Here is an 18,273-nt window from a genome sequence, read left to right on the forward strand (position 1 = left end):
CCCAGGCTCCCCCCAACCCGCGAACATCTGGCCGCGAACATCTGCCCCGAGCCTTTGTCGCCAGGCCCCAGGCCGGCCTCGCACCCATCTGCCGGTGCCCACGGCCCCCGCCCCATCTGCACGCGCCCCCTCCCCTCGGGGCGGTTCCCTAAGCCCCGGCCCCCGCCCGCCAGGCTCGGTTCCCACGGGTCGAGCGCGGGAAACCAGGCGGCCCATCTGCCCCGCGCGGCAGATCCAGCCGCCAGGCGTCCCCAAGGGGCGGGGCGCCGTGCCCAGGAATGCCTTTCAGGCGGGTGCGCGCCCCGAACAAAGCCCGGGGTGCGGAGCCTCTCCTGCCCGGCTGGGCCCTCCGTCCCCGCCCCGGGCTGCCCGTCCAGAGGGCGGCCGGCGCTCCTCCCCGCCTCCTGCTCTTCCCGCCCGGCCCACCGGCAAACCTGCCCGCCTCCCGCCCCCACCACCTCTGCAGTCCTCACCCGCGGGTCCCGGCGCACTTGCGCACTCCTCCGCCTCCAGCCCCCAGGTCCGCAACTGCGGGGTCCCGCTGCCCGGAGATGCCCCGGTCTCTCGTTGCTCGTCTAATTTGTTTTGTGAAATGTAAAAATTGCCGAGAAATAACAGCGATTTGTGTTCCTAACACCAGGTTCCCACCGCCCAGAGCTAGCGATTGTGGGCATTCGCTGTATTTGGTCCCCTTTCATCTTCGTTAAAAAAGTAAAACTCTGGAGATGGTGCTGACCTTGTAACCAGGGCCCCTGCCCCTTTCTCCGAGACTTTTTGCCTCCCCAACTGGCACCATGACAGAACACGTTTCCTCATACTTCTACTACACATAAATGTGGTAGCATTGCTTGTGTGTATTTCTGTTTATGCTTTTTTTTTTAATTTTAAGATTTTATTTATTTATTCGACAGAGAGAGAGTACAATCAGGCAGAGCTGTAGGGAGAGGTAGAAGCAGGCTTCTCGCGGAGCAGAGAGCCTGGGGTGGGGGTGGGGGCTCTCAAGGGCTCCATCCCAGGACTCTAGTATCAGATCATGACCTGAGCGGAAGGAAGCTGCTTAACCCACTGAGCCACCCAGGTGCCCTTGTGTTTATGCTTTTTAAAGAACCATTCTGCAGGTTCAGTAAGCAACATCAGATTTTGCGTGTATCCAGCAGAATACACATGGGGCTCATTCGTTTCCATGAACTGCTGTCTGTCGATGGGGGCGCCCCTGTTTTCTTTGCCCATTCTGTGTGGGGGGGTACATGTAGAGAGTTTTCCATTTGCTGCTGCTTTGGGCACAGCAGCCATGGTCGTGCCCATGTCTTTGGTGTCTTGTGCGCAGGACTTCGAGGGGAATGTCCGTGGGAGTGAACTGCTGGGTCAGAGGGTGCTCCAATGTTCACTTTTCCTCAATATTGCCAAATTGAGCTCGGAAGTGATCATACCAGTTTACACACTCACCCGTAGGGGATGAGGGTAGTTTTCCCACATCCTTACCACATTGCATATTATCAGACTTCCAGGCTTTTGCAGTTTGATGTGGCAGCTGGGTCCCTTGTGTGTCCCAGATGTGCAAATGGGACTCAGGACTCAGGGGCATCTGCCTGGCCCTTACTCCCCTTTTTTCTTCTCAGCCGGACAGGGTTATCGCCTCCTCCTCCAAGAAGGCCCTCCCTGACCTCTCTTGGAGATCTGACGTCCCTCCCGGGCCATGCTTTCCCAGCCCCTTGTGCAACCCCATCAGGGCACTGAGAATTGGCAAGTGACCTGCTCCCCCACCAGACTGGGAACTCCCCAGGCAGGCCCAGGGTTGCAGGGCCACTAGGCAGGCTGCCTGTTTTGTGGAGCACAAAGGGGTGAAGGGGTTACAGAACGTGTCCTCAGGAAGGCTTCACCTTCTCAAAATAAAGGGCTTCTCTAAGTCCTACAAAGCACCCCCTTGGGGCGGCAACAGCTCACATTTCGGTGGCAACCAGGTCCTCAGCGTGTGGACAGAGCAGCCAGGAACGAACCACCTGGCCAGCTCTGTTCACTTCCACTCGGTCACTCCCAACTGAATACGGCTCCCTGAAAAGCATGAACCCACATCTTGTCCTTTCACTGTTATGCCTAGCACAGAGTAGTGCGCGCTAATGGTTTATGGAATGAATGGTTGGCACTTAATGGTCCTAAAGTTTTGTAATTCCGTGGTGGAGCATCTACCTAGTTGCTTAACAGGGGTTACCTGGAGGAGAGGTGGAAGAGTCACGGTGCTAATAACAACCAGAGTTGGGGCACCTCGCTGGCACAGTTGGTGGAGCCTGTGACTCTTATTATCAGGGTCATGAGTTCAAGCCCCATGTTGGGCCAGGAGCCTACTTAAAAAAGGGGGGGGTGGGTAGGGCAATAATCATGACTAGAATCTATTGAACGTGGACTTTGCCAGAGACTGTTCTAAGCTCTTTACATGACTTAACTTATTTAAGCCTCATAGATATGGGAACCCGTACCACCCTCACGGTCACAGATGGAGACCCTGAGACAGGAGGACAAGAAGTGACTTGTGGTCTCACAGCTCAGCAGCGGTGGCAGGATGTCACCCTGGGCTCTTTGGCTCTCTGAGACACCTCACACTGCAGTCTTCTAGGAAAAGGGTCCTTTTCTTCCTTAAGTGTTTCTGAAATGTCACTTCCTTTCAACCAGAAAGTTCTGCTTTTTCATCAGCAAAAAATAAATAAGCCTTTTTAAAGACTTAAGCTATTGTCATGAGTCATAGTATTTGAGGAGTATAGGCACTCCTGTGACCTGAGGCAAGGGCGCAGCTGGAGGTGCCACCCCCTAGTGACCGGGTACTTAGGGTTGGGGTGAGCTGAGAGGGTGGGGACTGCTCCAGGCTCTTCTGGGCGGGCAGGGAACAGGGCTGGTCCTGAGAGGCGCACCCTCCCCAGGTTCCAGGTTCCGGGCCCTCCGGGAGGAGGAGGACCCAGGTGCGTGGAAGGCAGGTGAGTCAGGGGAGGGCTTGGCTGGGCACCAGGCAGGAGAGGTAAGAGAGGTGTTACTTCTGGGAGGGGCCCTCTGGGGCCTCCTGTCCATCCCCCCTCCCAGGGAGGTCATGGGGGGAAGCCAATGAAACCGCTCCCAGTCCTCTTGCCCAGTCTCCCCCATTCCACTTCTAGCCCCGCAAGAGCCTTGTGGCAGGGGTAGGGGTCTCTGCCCAGCTCTCCCAGGGCCCCAATTTGGGGCACTTTTGGCTGGTGGCCTGGCGTTTGGCTGTTGGCGTGGCGTTAGCCTGTGGCTTGCAGGTCCCACACCTCTGGCCTGGACAAGGCTCAGGTCTGCATTGTCTGGCCTGAGTTCCTGGGGTCTGGGTGCATATGGTCAAGTGGTGTGTGGTGTGTGTCCTCGGGGTTTCTACAGGATTCTGAATTGTGTGTGTGTGTGTGTGTGTGTGTGTGTGTGTGTGTGTATTGGGGGAGGCAATGTCTATACCTAAGAAGCCTAAGGTGGGAGGGGGCAGTATGGGAGCTTGAACTAGGGAAGGTGGGCGTGGGTCTGCTGTGTGCAGCAGACACTGCTCTGTCGATTTGCCTTGGGCTGTCTTCTCCAAGGGCGCGGGCACGGCTTGTCAGCACCTTGGTGCGAGTGTGTGTTGTGTTTGGCGAACACGCGCTGTCGAGCAGGGTTTGTGCATCTGTGTGCCGTGTACGTGGAGGGTGTCATGGTGGTGTGCTGCCTTAGCGTGGCTCTGTCAGGTGTGATCATCGGGCGTTGTGATGTGTTGCCTCCTTGGTCCCTGTACATTCATGGGCGTCTTGGTGGTATAGCCTTAGATGGTGCGCTGTGACGTCAGCGTGCTGGTTGTATGCACGGTGCATAGCTGCATCGTGTGCGTCAGCGGGCTGCTGTGGTGGGTGTGTGTAGGGTGGTGTGGCTGTCCCTGGACGTGGTGGTTTGCTCACATGCGCTGTGTAGGCTGCGTAGAAGTGCCCCTCCGTGTCGCTCTGTGGGTGTGGGTGTGGGCAGCGTGTGTTTGTGCAGCCCCGCGGGTCTGGCCTGTGCTGAGTGACCTGAAATGGGAGCTCCCTGGGCCCTGACTGCCCTTCCTCTCAGCCCCTGAGACCCCAGGACAGCAGTGGTCCTTTGTCAGGCCACAGGAAGTCCCCACCCCCCTCCATCTGCAGGGGACCCAGGGAGGGGCCCAGACTGGCAGGCTCCAGCCTCCCTGGCCATTGTTCTGGGGCCTATTTGGAAAACAGGATGAGAGGCAAAAGGTGGACCTGAGCCTGGACCCCTGTCCTCCCTGAAATGACCCAGGAGTCCAGCAAAGAACCCCTGGGGAGGAGGGTCAGCTGCAGATGGGGAAACTGAGGTCCAGCATGAGAAAGGGGTTTGGCAGAGGGTTCACAGCTGTTAAGGACAGAGAACTTGAAGCTTCCACACCTTCATGTGCCCATCCAGGGCCCCGTGGGGTTTGGGGGACAAAGAAATGGAACCCCTGGAAAGACACACATCTGTGTTCCGGTTCCCATTTCTGAGTACTTACCATGTGCTGAGGACTGACGCAGTGTCATAACTGTAGGTTAAGTTGAAATGTTGTCCCCATTTTGTACATGAGGAGGCCGAGGGCCATACGGTACTAATTCATTGATTCAACAGATATTACTCTAAATATTACTCTCTTCTAGGTACCATGCTGTGTGACTTTGACATCACTGATAATTAATGCAATTTCACAACTGTTTTTCTTTTTTTGTTTTTTATGTAGTCTCTCTGCCCAACACGGGTCTCAAACTCACAACCCTGAGATCAAGAATTGCATGCTCTACCAACTGAGCCAGCCAGGCACCTCCTGTGCTATGTGATTTTGAGCAAGTCCCTTACCCTCTCTGGGCTGGGTCCTGTGCTTAGCTCTAGGGACATAGCAGTGACCAAAGGAGCCACAATTCCTGCCTTCCTAGAACTTAGAGCCCAGGGAGAGCGTGGGGTGGAGGAAGATGAACAATGCCCAAGAAAACATCCATCATTTCAGGTGGAGATAAATTCTATGAATAATTAAGACCAGGAAAATGTGCATGAAAGTGAATACCCAAGGCAGGTTCTAGGAAGGCCTCTGAGGAGGTGACATTTAACCTGAGACTTGAAGAAGTCTTATGACAATTGGGATGAGTGTTCTAGGGGGAGGGAACAGCAAGGGCAGAGGCCCTGAGGTAGGGAAGTAGGGAGGTAGTAAAGGAGACCCGTGGCCTGGGAGAGAAAGGGCGGGGCAGGTGGTGAGGTCTGTAGCTGTGGGCAGGGGCAGCAGGCTGGGAGGGGTTTGGATTTTATTCTCAGTGTGATGGGCAGAGAGGCAGTGTTGGCGGAGACACGGTTCTGGGGGTAGAGTGTGTTTGTGTTTTGGGGGGAGAGGGGGGCCTTGCCGTCTCCTGTTACAGGGGAGGGGGCGGGGACAGTCAGAGCCAAAGGTCTCTCCCCCGCAGCTCCAGCAGTCCCAGCCCAGAGGCGCCGGCCTGGCGGCTGGAAGACCATGCTGTGGGCACATCTGGGGAACAGCTGCCGGGCCAGGGCCAGAGCCGGTCACGTGGCCCAGGCAGGCCCGCCCTGGAGCCTACAAGGCCAAGACTCGGGAGGGGCAGTGGTGAACATGCCGGACATGAACCCTCATCAAAAAGGATGCACTCTGCAGTGGAGACACGCATGCACACAAGTCCCTCAGCCCCACACAGCCACTGCCCTGGGGAACCAGACCCCCTAGATTCAATGCCACATCCCAGCTGTGTGATCTGCAGCAAATCACTCAACTTCTCTGGGCCTCAGTGGCTTCAGTGGGAAAGGGAACATAACATTACTCCTTAGGTCATGGGTTGTTTTTCTTCATTGGATAAATATTCCCTGGGTGTCTCCTGGGTGCCAGACACTGCAGTGAGCCCCAGGTTACAGAGGGGAAGAGGACTGTGTGGTCCCTGCCCCTCCTGAGCTCACTGTCTTTGGTTAAAACTTGTAACTATGCCTGATGCAGTATGAGCACTTAGAAAATGGGAGTCCCTGAGCCCTGGAGGCCACAGGAGGGTACTTGAAGGCAGAAAGGGAGATGTGGGGACAGAGAAATAATGTCACCTCTCGGCATAGCTTATTCACTCCCCCAGCCACGGTACCAAAAGGGCTAAGCATTATCTCCACTTCACAGATGAGGAAACAGGTACAGCTGGCTCCTGGTAGAGGAGCCAGGATTTGAAGGTATAAAGGGCCGTGGTCCCTCTTCCTCTCTGGCCCCAGTATTCTCATCTGTGAAATGGCACATGATAGTAATACAGCCACTGCCAGCCCCAGGGAGGAGCTGGGGAAATCAGACGGTGCCAAGAATGTGTGAAGGGCTTCCAAAGAAACCCCTGGCATGAACCCTGGGTCAGGACCACGAGGGTTCTTTTAATGAGTCCTTCAAATTTCCTGGCCACTGAAAGAGGAGTCTGTTTTCCTCAGCTGACCTGGTATGTAGGACTGGGAGAAGACTGCCCCCCACTCAGGGCACACCCTGAGGGAGAGGGCATGCAAAATGCCCATTTGGAAACCAGATAAACAGACAGTCTTTATTTAAACTCCTTGTCAGGCCTTAAAAAAGTAAGATGATAACTGATGTCTGGGAGTACCAAACATTTTCTGGAAAGGAATGAAGCCAGCTTTCCCCCGTGTGCCTGGGACAGGTGTGAGTATAGGAGGGTCTCACTATTTCAGCTGGGAAGCCTGAAGCAGGCACAGAGAAGAGAACATTTCAGAGGGTCTGCAAGCCCATCTCAGAGCTCCCTCAAAACCCACAGAGCCCCCTAAAAACTCCTGGAAGTAACCCAGTGGGTCCCCTGGAATTGGCCGGTTGCTATGCCCGTCCACTGTTTAGTGAGCATCTATTACGTACCAAGACCGTGGCAGGCACTTTACCAGCCTAATCTCAATGACTCCCCACAGTAACCTAGGCAAGTGGGAACTTCTGTCATTTTGCCAGTGGAGAAGCAGGGGCTCAGAGAGGTGAAGGGCGTTCCTTCAGGTACAGTATAATAAGGATTTGAAGCCTGAGCTGTCAGACCATGAACCCTAGCCCTTTCCACTTTTCCACAGTCAGCTGTTTCTCTTCAAATTGTTGAAGTTTGTCCAGACACCAGTGGCCCCACCTGTATTCATTCAGGCCATTTCTTCTTGTGCCTTTCCTACATAGAATGCCCAGAGGATAAGTCACCTCCTCTAGGAAGCCATTCTGATTTCCTCCAAGATAGATGTCTTCCTTTCTTTGTGTTTCTAAGGCACCTAGTGGGAAATTTCTCAATATAGTCTCAATGTGAGAATAATTCCTTTCTATGGCCCCGTGGCCAGCACAGGACCTGCAGGAGGTGGGTGTTTGTGACTGCTAAGTGCACTTAACTATTGGGAGTCCTAACTGTCCCTTGACTTTCTCTCCTGTTTGTCTGCAGAGTGTCATTGACATTCAATCTCAACCTGACTAAGAGGCCAGAGGGAGGTACACTAAACATTTGGAGCTGGCTTTTTATGACACAAAGTAGTACATGAATGCATCTTTGTATAAAAATATATTCAAGAGGGGCACCTTGGTGGCTCAGTTGGTTAAGTTTCTGCCTTCGGCTCAGGTCATGATCCCTGGGTCCTGGGATCAAGCCCCACATCAGGGTCCCTGCTCAGTGGGGAGTCTGCTTATCCCTCTCTCTCTGCCCCTTTCCACTGTTCCTGCTTGCTCTCTCTCTCTCTCTCTCTCAAATAAATAAAAAATTTTTTTAAAGATTTTATTTATTTATTTGACAGAGAGAGATCACAAGCAGGCAGAGAGGCAGGCAGAGAGAGAGGAAGGGAAGCAGGCTCCCCGCTGAGCAGAGAGCCCGATGCGGGACTCGATCCCAGGACCCTGAGATCATGACCTGAGCCAAAGGCAGCGGCTTAACCCACTGAGCCACCCAGGCGCCCCACAAATAAATAAAATTTAAATACACACACACACACACATATATATATTCAGGAAATAACCAGGTGTAATGGATCACAGACTGAAATGTAAAACCTAACACTATGAAACGTCTGGAAAATATAGGAGGAGAAAATCTTTGTGATCTTGAGTGAGGCAGAGATTTCTTAGATATGACAAGAAAAGTGTGATCTATAAAATTTTAAAAAACTGATACACTGGATTTCAACAAAATTTAAAACTTCTGTTCTTCAAAAGATACTGTGAAAAAGATGCAAAGAACAGACACAGGAAATAGTTGCAAATCATACGTCTGGGGATTTGTGTCCGAAATATATAAAGAACTCTTATGACTCAATAAGAAGAAAACAAGCAAATGAAAAGAAATGGCCAAAAGATTGACAGGTAGCACGAGGGACCTCTGTGATGGAACCATTCTGGGTCTTCATTATGGCAGTGGTCATGCGGATCTGCACGTGTGATAACATCGCGTAGAACTAAACACACGCACACAAGCAAGTGCGCGTAAAGCTGGTGAAATGCCGCTGGGGTATTGTATTGCCAGATGCTACCTCAGGGAAACGGGTGAAGGCTATAAGGGATCTCTCTGTGTTATTTCTTGTGACTACATGTGAATCTACAATTACCTAATTTTTTTTTAAAGATTTTATTTATTTATTTGACAGAGAGAGACCACAAGCAGGCAGAGAGGCAGGTAGAGAGAGAGAGAGGAGGAAGCAGGCTCCCCGCCGAGCAGAGAGCCCAATGCGGGGCTTGATCCCAGGACCCTGAGATCACGACCTGAGCCGAAGGCAGTGGCTTAACCCACTGAGCCACCCAGGCGCCCCTACCTAATTTTTTTTTAAGGAGCAAGTGAATTATCCTTCACCTAAGACGATGTATGGGTGACATATAAACACACGAAAAGATGCTCAACATCTTTAGTCATTAAGAAAATGCAGATTAAAGCCGCAGTGTGATAACTTAACCCTTCTATCAGAATGGCCGAAAAGGACTGATCATACCAACTCTTCGAGAGGCTGTGGAGGAACTGGACCCTCAGTGTTGCTGATTGGAACGAACATGGAGGGACGCCTGCGTGGCTCAGTCAGCTGGCATCTGACTTTGGCTCAGGGCATGATTCCACGGTCCTGGGATCGAGTCCCACATCGGGCTCCCTGCTCAGTGGGGAGCTTGCTTCTCCCCCCTCCTGCTTGTGCTCTCTCTTTCACCCAGACAAATAAATAAGTAAAATCTTAAAAAAAAAAAAAAAAAAAAAAAAGGGAGAGAGAAATGTACATGGAATACCCACTTGGGAAAACAAGTTAGCGATTTCTTATAAAGTTACAAAAATACTTTGTGACCCAGTCATTTCACTACTAAGTATTTGCGGAAGAGAAACAGAAGCATAGATTCATAGAAACACTTGTTCACAAATGATGATAGCAGTTTTATTTGTCCTATCCCCAAACCACAAACAACCTAAACATCCTGGACAAGCGAGTGGATAAGCAAATCCTGGCATATCCATATACCACTACTACTCAGCAATAACAAGGAATGGACACGGATGGATCTCAAAATAATTATGTGGAGTTAACGAAACTAGGCTGAGGGGCGCCTGGGTGGCTCAGTGGGTTAAACCTCTGCCTTCAGCTCAGGTCATGATCTCAGTGTCCTGGGATCAAGCCCCACATCAGGCTCTCCGCTCTGTGGGGGGCCTACATCCCCCCCCCCCCCCCGCTGCCTGCCTCTCTGCCACTTGTGATGTTTCTCTGTCAAATTAAAAAAAAAAAAAAGTTAAAAAAAAGGTAAAAAAAAGAAACTAGGCTGAAAAGTTATTTTTTTGATAGGAAAGAAAAAAATATATATATAGTAAATACTCTATTCCAATAATATACAATTCTAGAAAATGCAAACTAATCTATAGAGAAAGATGAGTGGTTGCATGGACACTGGGTTTGGAAGGAGGAGGGAGGGAGGGATTAGGAGAGGCAGAGGAAAGCTTTTATTTTTTATTTTTTTAAAAGATTTTATTTATTTATTTGACAGACAGAGATCACAAGTAGGCAGAGAGGCAGGCAGAGAGAGAGGAGGAAGCAGGCTCCCTGCTGAGCAGAGAGCCAGATGCGGTGCGGGGCTCCATCCCAGAACCCTGGGATCATGACCTGAGCCGAAAGCAGAGGCTTTCACCCACTGAGCCACCCAGCCGCCCCCAGAGGAAAGCTTTTATTTATTTATTTATTTATTTATTTATTTATTTATTATTTTATTTTTTTAAATTTTATTTTTTATAAACATATATTTTTATCCCCAGGGGTACAGGTCTGCGAATCGCCAGGTTTACACACTTCACAGCACTCACCATAGCACATACCCTACCCAATATCCATAACCCCACCCCCCCTCTCCCAACCCCCCTCCCCCCATCAACCCTCAGTTTGTTTTGTGAGATTAAGAGTCACTTATGGTTTGTCTCCCTCCCAATCCCATCTTGTTACATTTATTCTTCTCCTACCCCCTTAACCCCCCATGTTGCATCTCCTCTCCCTCATATCAGGGAGATCATATGATAGTTGTCTTTCTCCGATTGACTTATTTCGCTAAGCATGATACCCTCTAGTTCCATCCACGTCGTCGCAAATGGCAAGATTTCATTTCTTTTGATGGCTGCATAGTATTCCATTGTGTATATATACCACATCTTCTTTATCCATTCGTCTGTAGATGGACATCTAGGTTCTTTCCATAGTTTGGCTATTGTAGACATTGCTGCTATAAACATTCGGGTGCACGTGCCCCTTCGGATCACTACGTTTGTATCTTTAGGGTAAATACCCAGCAGTGCAATTGCTGGGTCATAGGGTAGTTCTATTTTTTTTTTTTAAGATTTTTTTTTTTAATTTATTTATTTGTCAGAGAGAGAGCACACGGGCAGGCAGAGAGGCAGAAGCAGCCTCCCTGACGTGCAGGGAGCCCTATGTGGGACTCGATCCCAGGACACGGGGATCATGACCTGAGCCGAAGGCAGCCGCTTAACCGACTGAGCCACCCAGGCGTCCAGGGGTAGTTCTATTTTCAACATTTTGAGGAACGTCCATGCTGTTTTCAGAGGAAAGCTTTTAAAGCTGAGGAAGTATATGTTAATATTCTTGACTGTGGTGGTGGTTCATGGGTATATATGCATGTCGAAAGTTATCAAATTGTACACCTTAAATATATGCAGTTAATGTGTGTCAATTACACTTCAATAACACTGTCTCAGGAAAAAAATATAAAAATGAAATGTCTATGTGAATAAGAGTGAAGGTCCTACTTCATATTGTTCTTCCCTCAATCTTCACTGAAGGACATCAAGTTTTATGTTTGTTCATCTTTTTTTTTTTCCTAATTTTTTTTTGTCGAATACAATTTATTTATTTATTTATGCTTTCATTTATTTATTTGCCAGACAGAGATCACAAATAAGCAGAGAGGCAGGAAGAGAGATGGGCAGCGGTGGGTGGGAGGCTCCCCACTGAGCAGAGAGCCTCCATCCAAGGACCCTGAGATCATGACCTGAGCCGAAGGCAGAGGCCTAACCCACTGAGCCACCCAGGTGCCCCTATTTTAATTTTTTAAAAGTAATCTCTACCTTCAACTTGGTGTTTGAACTCAAAATCCTGAGATTAAGAGTCCCAGGCTCCACCTACTAAGCCAGCCAGGTGGCCCTGTTGAGGTGAAATTTAAATTCTTTTTTTTTTTTTAATTATTTATTTGACAGACAGAGATCACAGGTAGGCAGAGAGGTAGGCAGAGGGGGGCAGAGGGGGGCGGGGAAGCAGGCTCCCCACCGAGCAGAGAGCAGGATACGGGACTCGATTCCAGGACCCTGAGATCATGACCTGAGCCGAAGGCAGAGGCTTTAACCCACTGAGCCATCCAGGCAACCCTGAAATTTAAATTCTATGAAATGCACAAACATATACAATCCAGTGTGTTTTTACTAATTCATGCACTGTGTACCACAAGCCTCATCATCATATAGAACATTTTCATCATTCTAGAAAGTTCCCTCACACCCCTTCCGTGGCAACTCCCACCCTCCACCCCCAGAAGCAACCACCATTCTGATTTCTTTCACCAAAGATTAGTTGTGCCTGTTCTAGAACTTTATATAGGAGACATTACATAGTACTGTGTTTGAAATTTTTCCCACAGCTTGATTGCCTGTTTTTTTAAAAATTAATTTCTCAAAGAAAATTTTTTTAGTTAAAAAAATTCATTTCCAGATATGCTTGCACTTGGGAGCAGTATGTTTGCTTTTTCACATGTAAGAGGTTCTACCTTGACCCCCAGTCTAATTCTTGATCTCTCCACCAACAGTGGAATCTAGATATCTCTCAGCCCCACTTCCCACCTGCTGCATAGACATTCCACAGCATTGATGTTCCATTCATAGCGTGTATGTTTCACTCATAGTTCCTATAATGCCTCTGTTGATGGACATTTAGGTTACTTCAACCTTCCCTCTTGAAAATAGCACCTCAGTGAACATCCTTGGGCAGACATCTTTGCGCCTGTGTGTGTAGGTTTCTCTTGAATTGATGCCTGCAAGTAGAATTGCTGGGTCAATTAATAAACACTGGGTAATGAATTAATACTCTAATTTCCTCTGGCTGGTCATTGTCTTTCCAAGTCTTTAGCAATTGTTTTGCACAGCAAAATGTTCTCTTCAGTCATCACAAGATTGCTAAACAAGGCTTAGGCAGTTTGGAGACTTTTGTGGGGTGTGGTAAAGGGGATGATGAGTCTGGTTAATTAATTGGTAATGTCTCTCTCCTTTGAAGCTGGTCTCAGTGATCAGTTTTCCTGGGTCCCCCATGTCATGTGGAGGCAGAAGCCGGGTTCACTGGCCTCTCCCCCAGACTTCTGTGGGAAAAGGAAACCTGCTATACCCAGTGAATTAATTGCTGTTGGGTGGGGAGGAGGAGGAGGGGCCATAAACATAATACCAACTCTCTCCTTGGTGGGTACAGTATTTTAGTCCTGCTAAAGCTGTGTGCCCTTGGGTGGATATTCTAAACTTCGGTGTCCCCCGTTTCTGGACAGTCTAGGGCTCCGGAGCCCGACTGCCTACCCTGGCAGGAAGAAATCGCATTACACCACAGTGCCCCTGTTATAATAATGCAGCCATTATAACTGCGATTGTTCTTGGGAGGCTTTTTGAGCCTCAGTTTCCTCCTTTGCATAAAGAAACCAAAGAGACCCCTCTAGAATTGTGGCCAGGATTACAGAAGTTGATAAAGGCAAAGGCTGCACACACTGAAGTACACAGGGCCTTGCGCGAACTAAGATTCAATAAACCGCTTCTGTCATCCAAATACCAGGCAAATACTCTATTAGGAATCACAGAGGGCCGGAGACAACTAACTTTTCACCCAGCTGCCGAGTTGGGATCAAATCTCCCCCGGCGGGAGGGGGAAGCTAGGGGTGCGGAGGAGGAGGTGAAGAAACGTCCCAGCGATCTGAGGTGTGAGCCTGGGGGGCGAGTCCCAGGTGTGGAGTCCGGGAGGTAAGGTGACCCTTGCCCAGCGACCGCGCCCGCGAGGAGCGCATTCCCAGCTTCCCGCCAGAGGTCCGCAGGTGACTGGCCCAGCGCGGCGCAGTGGGGGAGCGCTCTAGCCGGGTTTGCCGTCTCCATGGCGACCGCCCGCGCGGCGCCAGCCTGACAGCCCGTCCCGGTTTTATGAATGGGTGACGTCACGGGCCTGGCGTCTAACGGTCTGAGCCGCTTGTTCAGACGCTGACACAGACCCGCCCGGGAGGTGGGGGGAGCACTCGAGCTCCGCAGCTGCCGCGCCGTGGGAGGGAGACCCTGATCGGAGGTCTTTGGAGGGAGGAGGGGAGAGGGGGACAGGAAACAGCCAAAAAAGGGAGAAAAATTCTAAAATCACTAGTTGATGCAGATTTGGGGCATTTTTGCAGGGGATGCAAATTTAGGATAGAATCAGGCCTTGCAGCCCCCCTCTGGGCGCCTTCTATCCAGTTCGTGTCCCAGAGGATCGGCCCCCAATCCCAGAGGAAGACTTTCCCGAATTAGTTGCTCCCACCCCAAGGGGCCTGGGTAAAGCCTCCCTGGTTCTAGGAATATTAACCAGCAACTTTCTCTGGGAATTAGGTAAGGGAGACCAGCTCTGGGGGGCAGAGTGTAAAGGAGGGCCCGCTTTAAGTTTCGGTCCAAAGAGCCGGGAGGTCAGGCTCCCAGAAGCCCGGGCTCTAGTCCTGGGCTCTCTAGATAACCCAGAGCTAGCCGCTTCCCCATCCGGGCCTCAGTTTCTCTCATCTGTAAAATGGAGCTGGACAGTTGAGAAGATGAACCTGAGAAAAGTGATTCTTGAAGTCTTTTCGTTGTCGGCAATGCTTCCTTTGCGAGAAGACCAAAGTAGCCCTCGCCTCCACTAGCCACCCCACCCCGAGCCTTCACACTCTCTGTTCCTGAGACTTGGGTTCCCTTTCCAAGGCCGTGAGGGCGCACGGCTGGAGCAGGAGGCGGGACCCAGAGGCACCGGAGGCCACGCCTCTAGACCGCCCATTGGTTGCTTTTGAACCTCTGAGTCCGCCTCTAGCGGTGGGGGCATGCGGGGCGGGCGAGCCGCGGCGCCTCTATAAAGACGGCTCCCGGGCTCAACCCTCGCATTCTACAACCGTCTTTTTCAAACTTCTCGATCTTTGCTCTCGCCCGGCGTCCGCCTCCTCTGTGCGCTTCGCCTCCCTCCTCTTACTCCGACGCCAGAATCATGAAGGTCGCCAGTGGCAGTGCCGCAGCCGCCGCAGGTCCCAGTTGCGCGCTGAAGGCCGGCAAGACCGCGGGCGGCGCGGGCGAGGTGGTGCGCTGTCTGTCCGAGCAGAGCGTGGCCATCTCGCGCTGCGCTGGGGGCGCTGGGGCGCGCCTGCCGGCCCTGCTCGACGAGCAGCAGGTGAACGTGCTGCTGTACGACATGAATGGCTGCTACTCGCGCCTCAAGGAGTTGGTGCCCACCCTGCCCCAGAACCGCAAGGTGAGCCGGGTGGAGATCCTCCAGCACGTCATCGACTACATCTGGGACCTGGAGTTGGAGCTGAACTCGGAATCCCAAGTCGGGACCCCCGGAGGCCGGGGTCTCCCTGCCCGGGCTCCGCTCAGCACCCTCAACGGCGAGATCAGCGCCCTGGCGGCCGAGGTGAGATCCGAACTGGAGAACGCGAGCATTTTCTTTCTATGGATGGGTAAACTGAGGCCCAGAGAGAGGCGAGGGGTGGGTATTTGGCTCCACGTCGGCCCCATCCTTTCGGGCACCTGGCTATGCCACGGAGATCAGAAAACACGCTCACTTAAAGTGTCCCCTGGGGAAGGGCTTGCAGCCTTGTCCCCTCCGACTGTCTCACCTCTCCTCCCTCTTTTTCACAGGCGGCATGTGTCCCGGCGGACGATCGCATCTTATGTCGCTGAAGCCCCTCTCTCCTGGACTGGCGGACCCCAGCCTTCCAGGGGGGCGAGAAGAATCCATGCTCTTTGATCCTGCAGAGCGCCTTGCCAGAGCTGGGGAGGCACAAGATTGAGATCAGCGACTGTGGGGCGCTTGTTGGATCCGGCCCAGGGCCAGGGGACTGAGGAGGGCAGGCTGACCCTCTCTCTGCACCTACCAGCCACTAGAGACTTGGGGAACCCCCAGTGTGTTTCTATTTTTTGAAAAGCAGACATTTTAAAAAATGGTCACGTTTGGTGCTTCTCAGATTTCTGAGGAAATTAATTGCTTTGTATTGTATATTACAATGATCACCGAGAATATTGTTTTACAATAGTTCTGTGGGGTGGTTTTGTTGTTGTTGTTGTTGTTATTAAACAAATACTTTAGACTGCGGTAAAGTTGCAGTGATTTCTTGGACTGAGGGGAGGGCCTTGGGATGCCGGTGACCCCTGACCCTTTTCACAGCTGGTGCTGAGGGGAAGGGAACTAGAAGGCCACATCGGGACTGTCACTTTTACCGACCTGAACTGAGTGTTTTCCGGTGTCTTTAAAGTCTATTCTTTCCCCATCACTAGCCATTTCCCTGCTCCCTGGTGTCATAAAATTAAATCCTCTAGACCTCTAGGGTTCTCCAAGTGGTCTTGGGCCATTTGGGTCACCTGGGGAGGTTGTTAAAAAATCAACCTGCCAAGTACCCCTGTCGGTTGAGTATTCCACAGGCCATTGAAGTCGGAGAACCTGGTCACTGGGCCACCTCCATCTTTGCCAAGATGGGGGAAGGGGAGACCTAGAGGAAAGACTTGCCCAGAGCCTGAGGCAGGACCTCTGTTGCCCCATTCCCCAGTGGGAAGTGCCTCCCCTGTTGGACTGTAGCAGGCTGCCCTGGGGCTCCCAGCTCGTCCAAGTGGGTGAGCAAGTTGGCAGAGCCAGCCTGGGCACAGCTGCTGGGCCACCTGCTCTGGGTCCAGGCTCTGCCCCCTCACCCTGGCCCGGGTATGCCGACAACTCACGCAGACCTCTCTCCCCCAGGGTTCCCGTGTGGGCTGAGGAGGAATGGGAGAGTCAGTCCCAGCTCTTGAATAGGAGAAAGATGTCATTGGTAAGGGGCTGTCTGGACATGTGTGAGTTTGTACTTGGGGGAGTACATAGGAGTGTCTGGGCCTGTGTTAGTGACATGAGTGAACTGGTAGATTCCCCCCCCCCCCCCCAGTGGGGCTGGGTCACTTGCTGGTGTACAGGCCTAGGGGTGTGGGTAAGGATACGCATGGGAGTGTATGCAGAAGGGCAAATGCGAGCACATGTGTTCTGCAGATAAGTGCAACCTCCAGCTGTTTGGGCTTGTGTGTTCTGCCTCAGTGCATTATGGGCATCTCTGCATGGGTCTGGCTTGATGGATGGTTCTGTGTGTCCGGGAGCTTCCGAACCATACTGTGGGTTTCTAAGTGTATAATTGTTCTGTGTGTTGGCTGGCATCCCTAGGTCTCTGCTGGTCTGGGGTGGAGGTGGGGGCAGCTGTGTTCAGTCAAACCCTCCCTCTGAAGTTCCAAGTACCAGCCCTCTGAGCAATTGTTGGGCCCTGGGTATACCATCCCTCCAGTATCCCTACCACCTACAGGGAAAAACTGAGCCCCACGGAGGGCAAAGGACATGCCCCAGAGAGGGTAAGGGCTATTAGTACATTTTGTCAATGCTCAACTCTTTACACAGGGGACTCCACAGATCCCTGTGGGGCTAAAGGCAGGATTCTGATCCCAGGTTTACAACAAGAAACTGAGGCTCGAAAGAGATGAAAAGCATCGGGGACAAAGGCAAGATCATCACTCGCTGAGCACTAACTCTGAGCCAGGTGCCTCCCCACCCCAAGCACGTTATGGCCTTGATCAAAGAATACAATATCTGGAAGTAAATTATGCCCTTTGCTACGCCCCACTCAACACCCCACCCCGCCGCTGTTTGGGAGCATTCACTTCTCCGAATTGTAGATAATACACAGACTAGAGCACTTAGCACGCAGCATTTGAGAGCTACAAATTATCATTATTAACTGTCGCCTGTGTGTCCTTGGAGTGTCCTCAGAGGCACACGTGTGCACCCATTCCCTCCCAGGGCCGCCCCCCTGCGAGCCCACCCACGGGCACGTGGGCGTGTCCCCCCGCGCGTCCTCCCACACACGGCAGGGCTTCCTTCCAGGGGAGGAAGGGGCTGCGGCGGGGGCCTCGGCCACCACCACCCCCGAGCGCGCCCACCCCCCCCCCCCCGCCCCCCGCGCCGTTCAGGCGCACTCTGGCTTCCACGTTTCCCTCTTTTCCCCTTTGGCCGGGGCCCAGCCCATCTGGAGGCCCGCTCGGCGGCGGCCTGGGAGCGTTTCCATCAGCTGGGCCCGAGGAATGCGGAGCTATTTAACCTGAGCATCCCCAGGTGTACGGAGGCGCCTGGCTGTCTGGGGCCCGCCGCCTTTGGCACGGCCGCGCTAGACAAACAGCGCCGCCCCCGCCCTGCCCCTCCGCCTGCAGCTGCAGCCGGGCCTGGGAACGGGCGGGCGCTGCTGGGCTTGCATCAGGCTCGCCTCACGGGGTGGGGGTGGGGTGGGGGCACGAGGGGGCAGGCGTGACAGTGTGTGTGTGTGTGCAGTGTGCAAAACTCATGTATGTGTGTAGCACCCAGACCTCTGCAGTGTGCACTGCTGTGTGTGTGTGTGTGTGTGTAGCACACAAAACCTGGCTCTGCGCGTGTGTGTGTGTGTGTGTGTGTGTGTGTGTGTGTGTGTGTGTGTGTTGCAAAGCCCGCTTCTTTCAGCACTGCTTGGGAAATCATTAACGCCTTAACCCCTCCTGGACAGGGGGGAGGAGGGGAGACACA

The 18,273-nt window shown here is 52.3% G+C and overlaps 1 protein-coding gene across 1 annotated transcript; it reads left to right on the forward strand.

Moving 5' to 3' along the window:
- The first annotated feature begins 14,600 nt into the window (after positions 1 to 14,600).
- ID1 (inhibitor of DNA binding 1) lies at positions 14,601 to 15,807 on the forward strand. The gene is made up of 2 exons (XM_047746832.1): positions 14,601 to 15,126; positions 15,354 to 15,807. The coding sequence occupies exons 1-2, from the start codon at positions 14,704 to 14,706 to the stop codon at positions 15,393 to 15,395; spliced, it is 465 nt and encodes a 154-aa protein (XP_047602788.1). The 5' UTR covers positions 14,601 to 14,703; the 3' UTR covers positions 15,396 to 15,807.
- The last annotated feature ends 2,466 nt before the right edge of the window (positions 15,808 to 18,273 follow it).

This window comes from Lutra lutra, chromosome 9 (assembly GCF_902655055.1).
Source record: "Lutra lutra chromosome 9, mLutLut1.2, whole genome shotgun sequence".
In the NCBI taxonomy this organism is placed as follows: Eukaryota; Metazoa; Chordata; class Mammalia; order Carnivora; family Mustelidae; genus Lutra; species Lutra lutra.

Excerpts from the sequence above, each read along its gene's own strand:
- ID1 (XM_047746832.1), top strand. The coding sequence starts at position 14,704 with ATGAAGGTCGCCAGTGGCAGTGCCGCAGCCGCCGCAGGTCCCAGTTGC. Across the intron at positions 15,127-15,353 it reads TCAGCGCCCTGGCGGCCGAG|GCGGCATGTGTCCCGGCGGA; the intron begins GTGAGATCCGAA and ends TCTTTTTCACAG.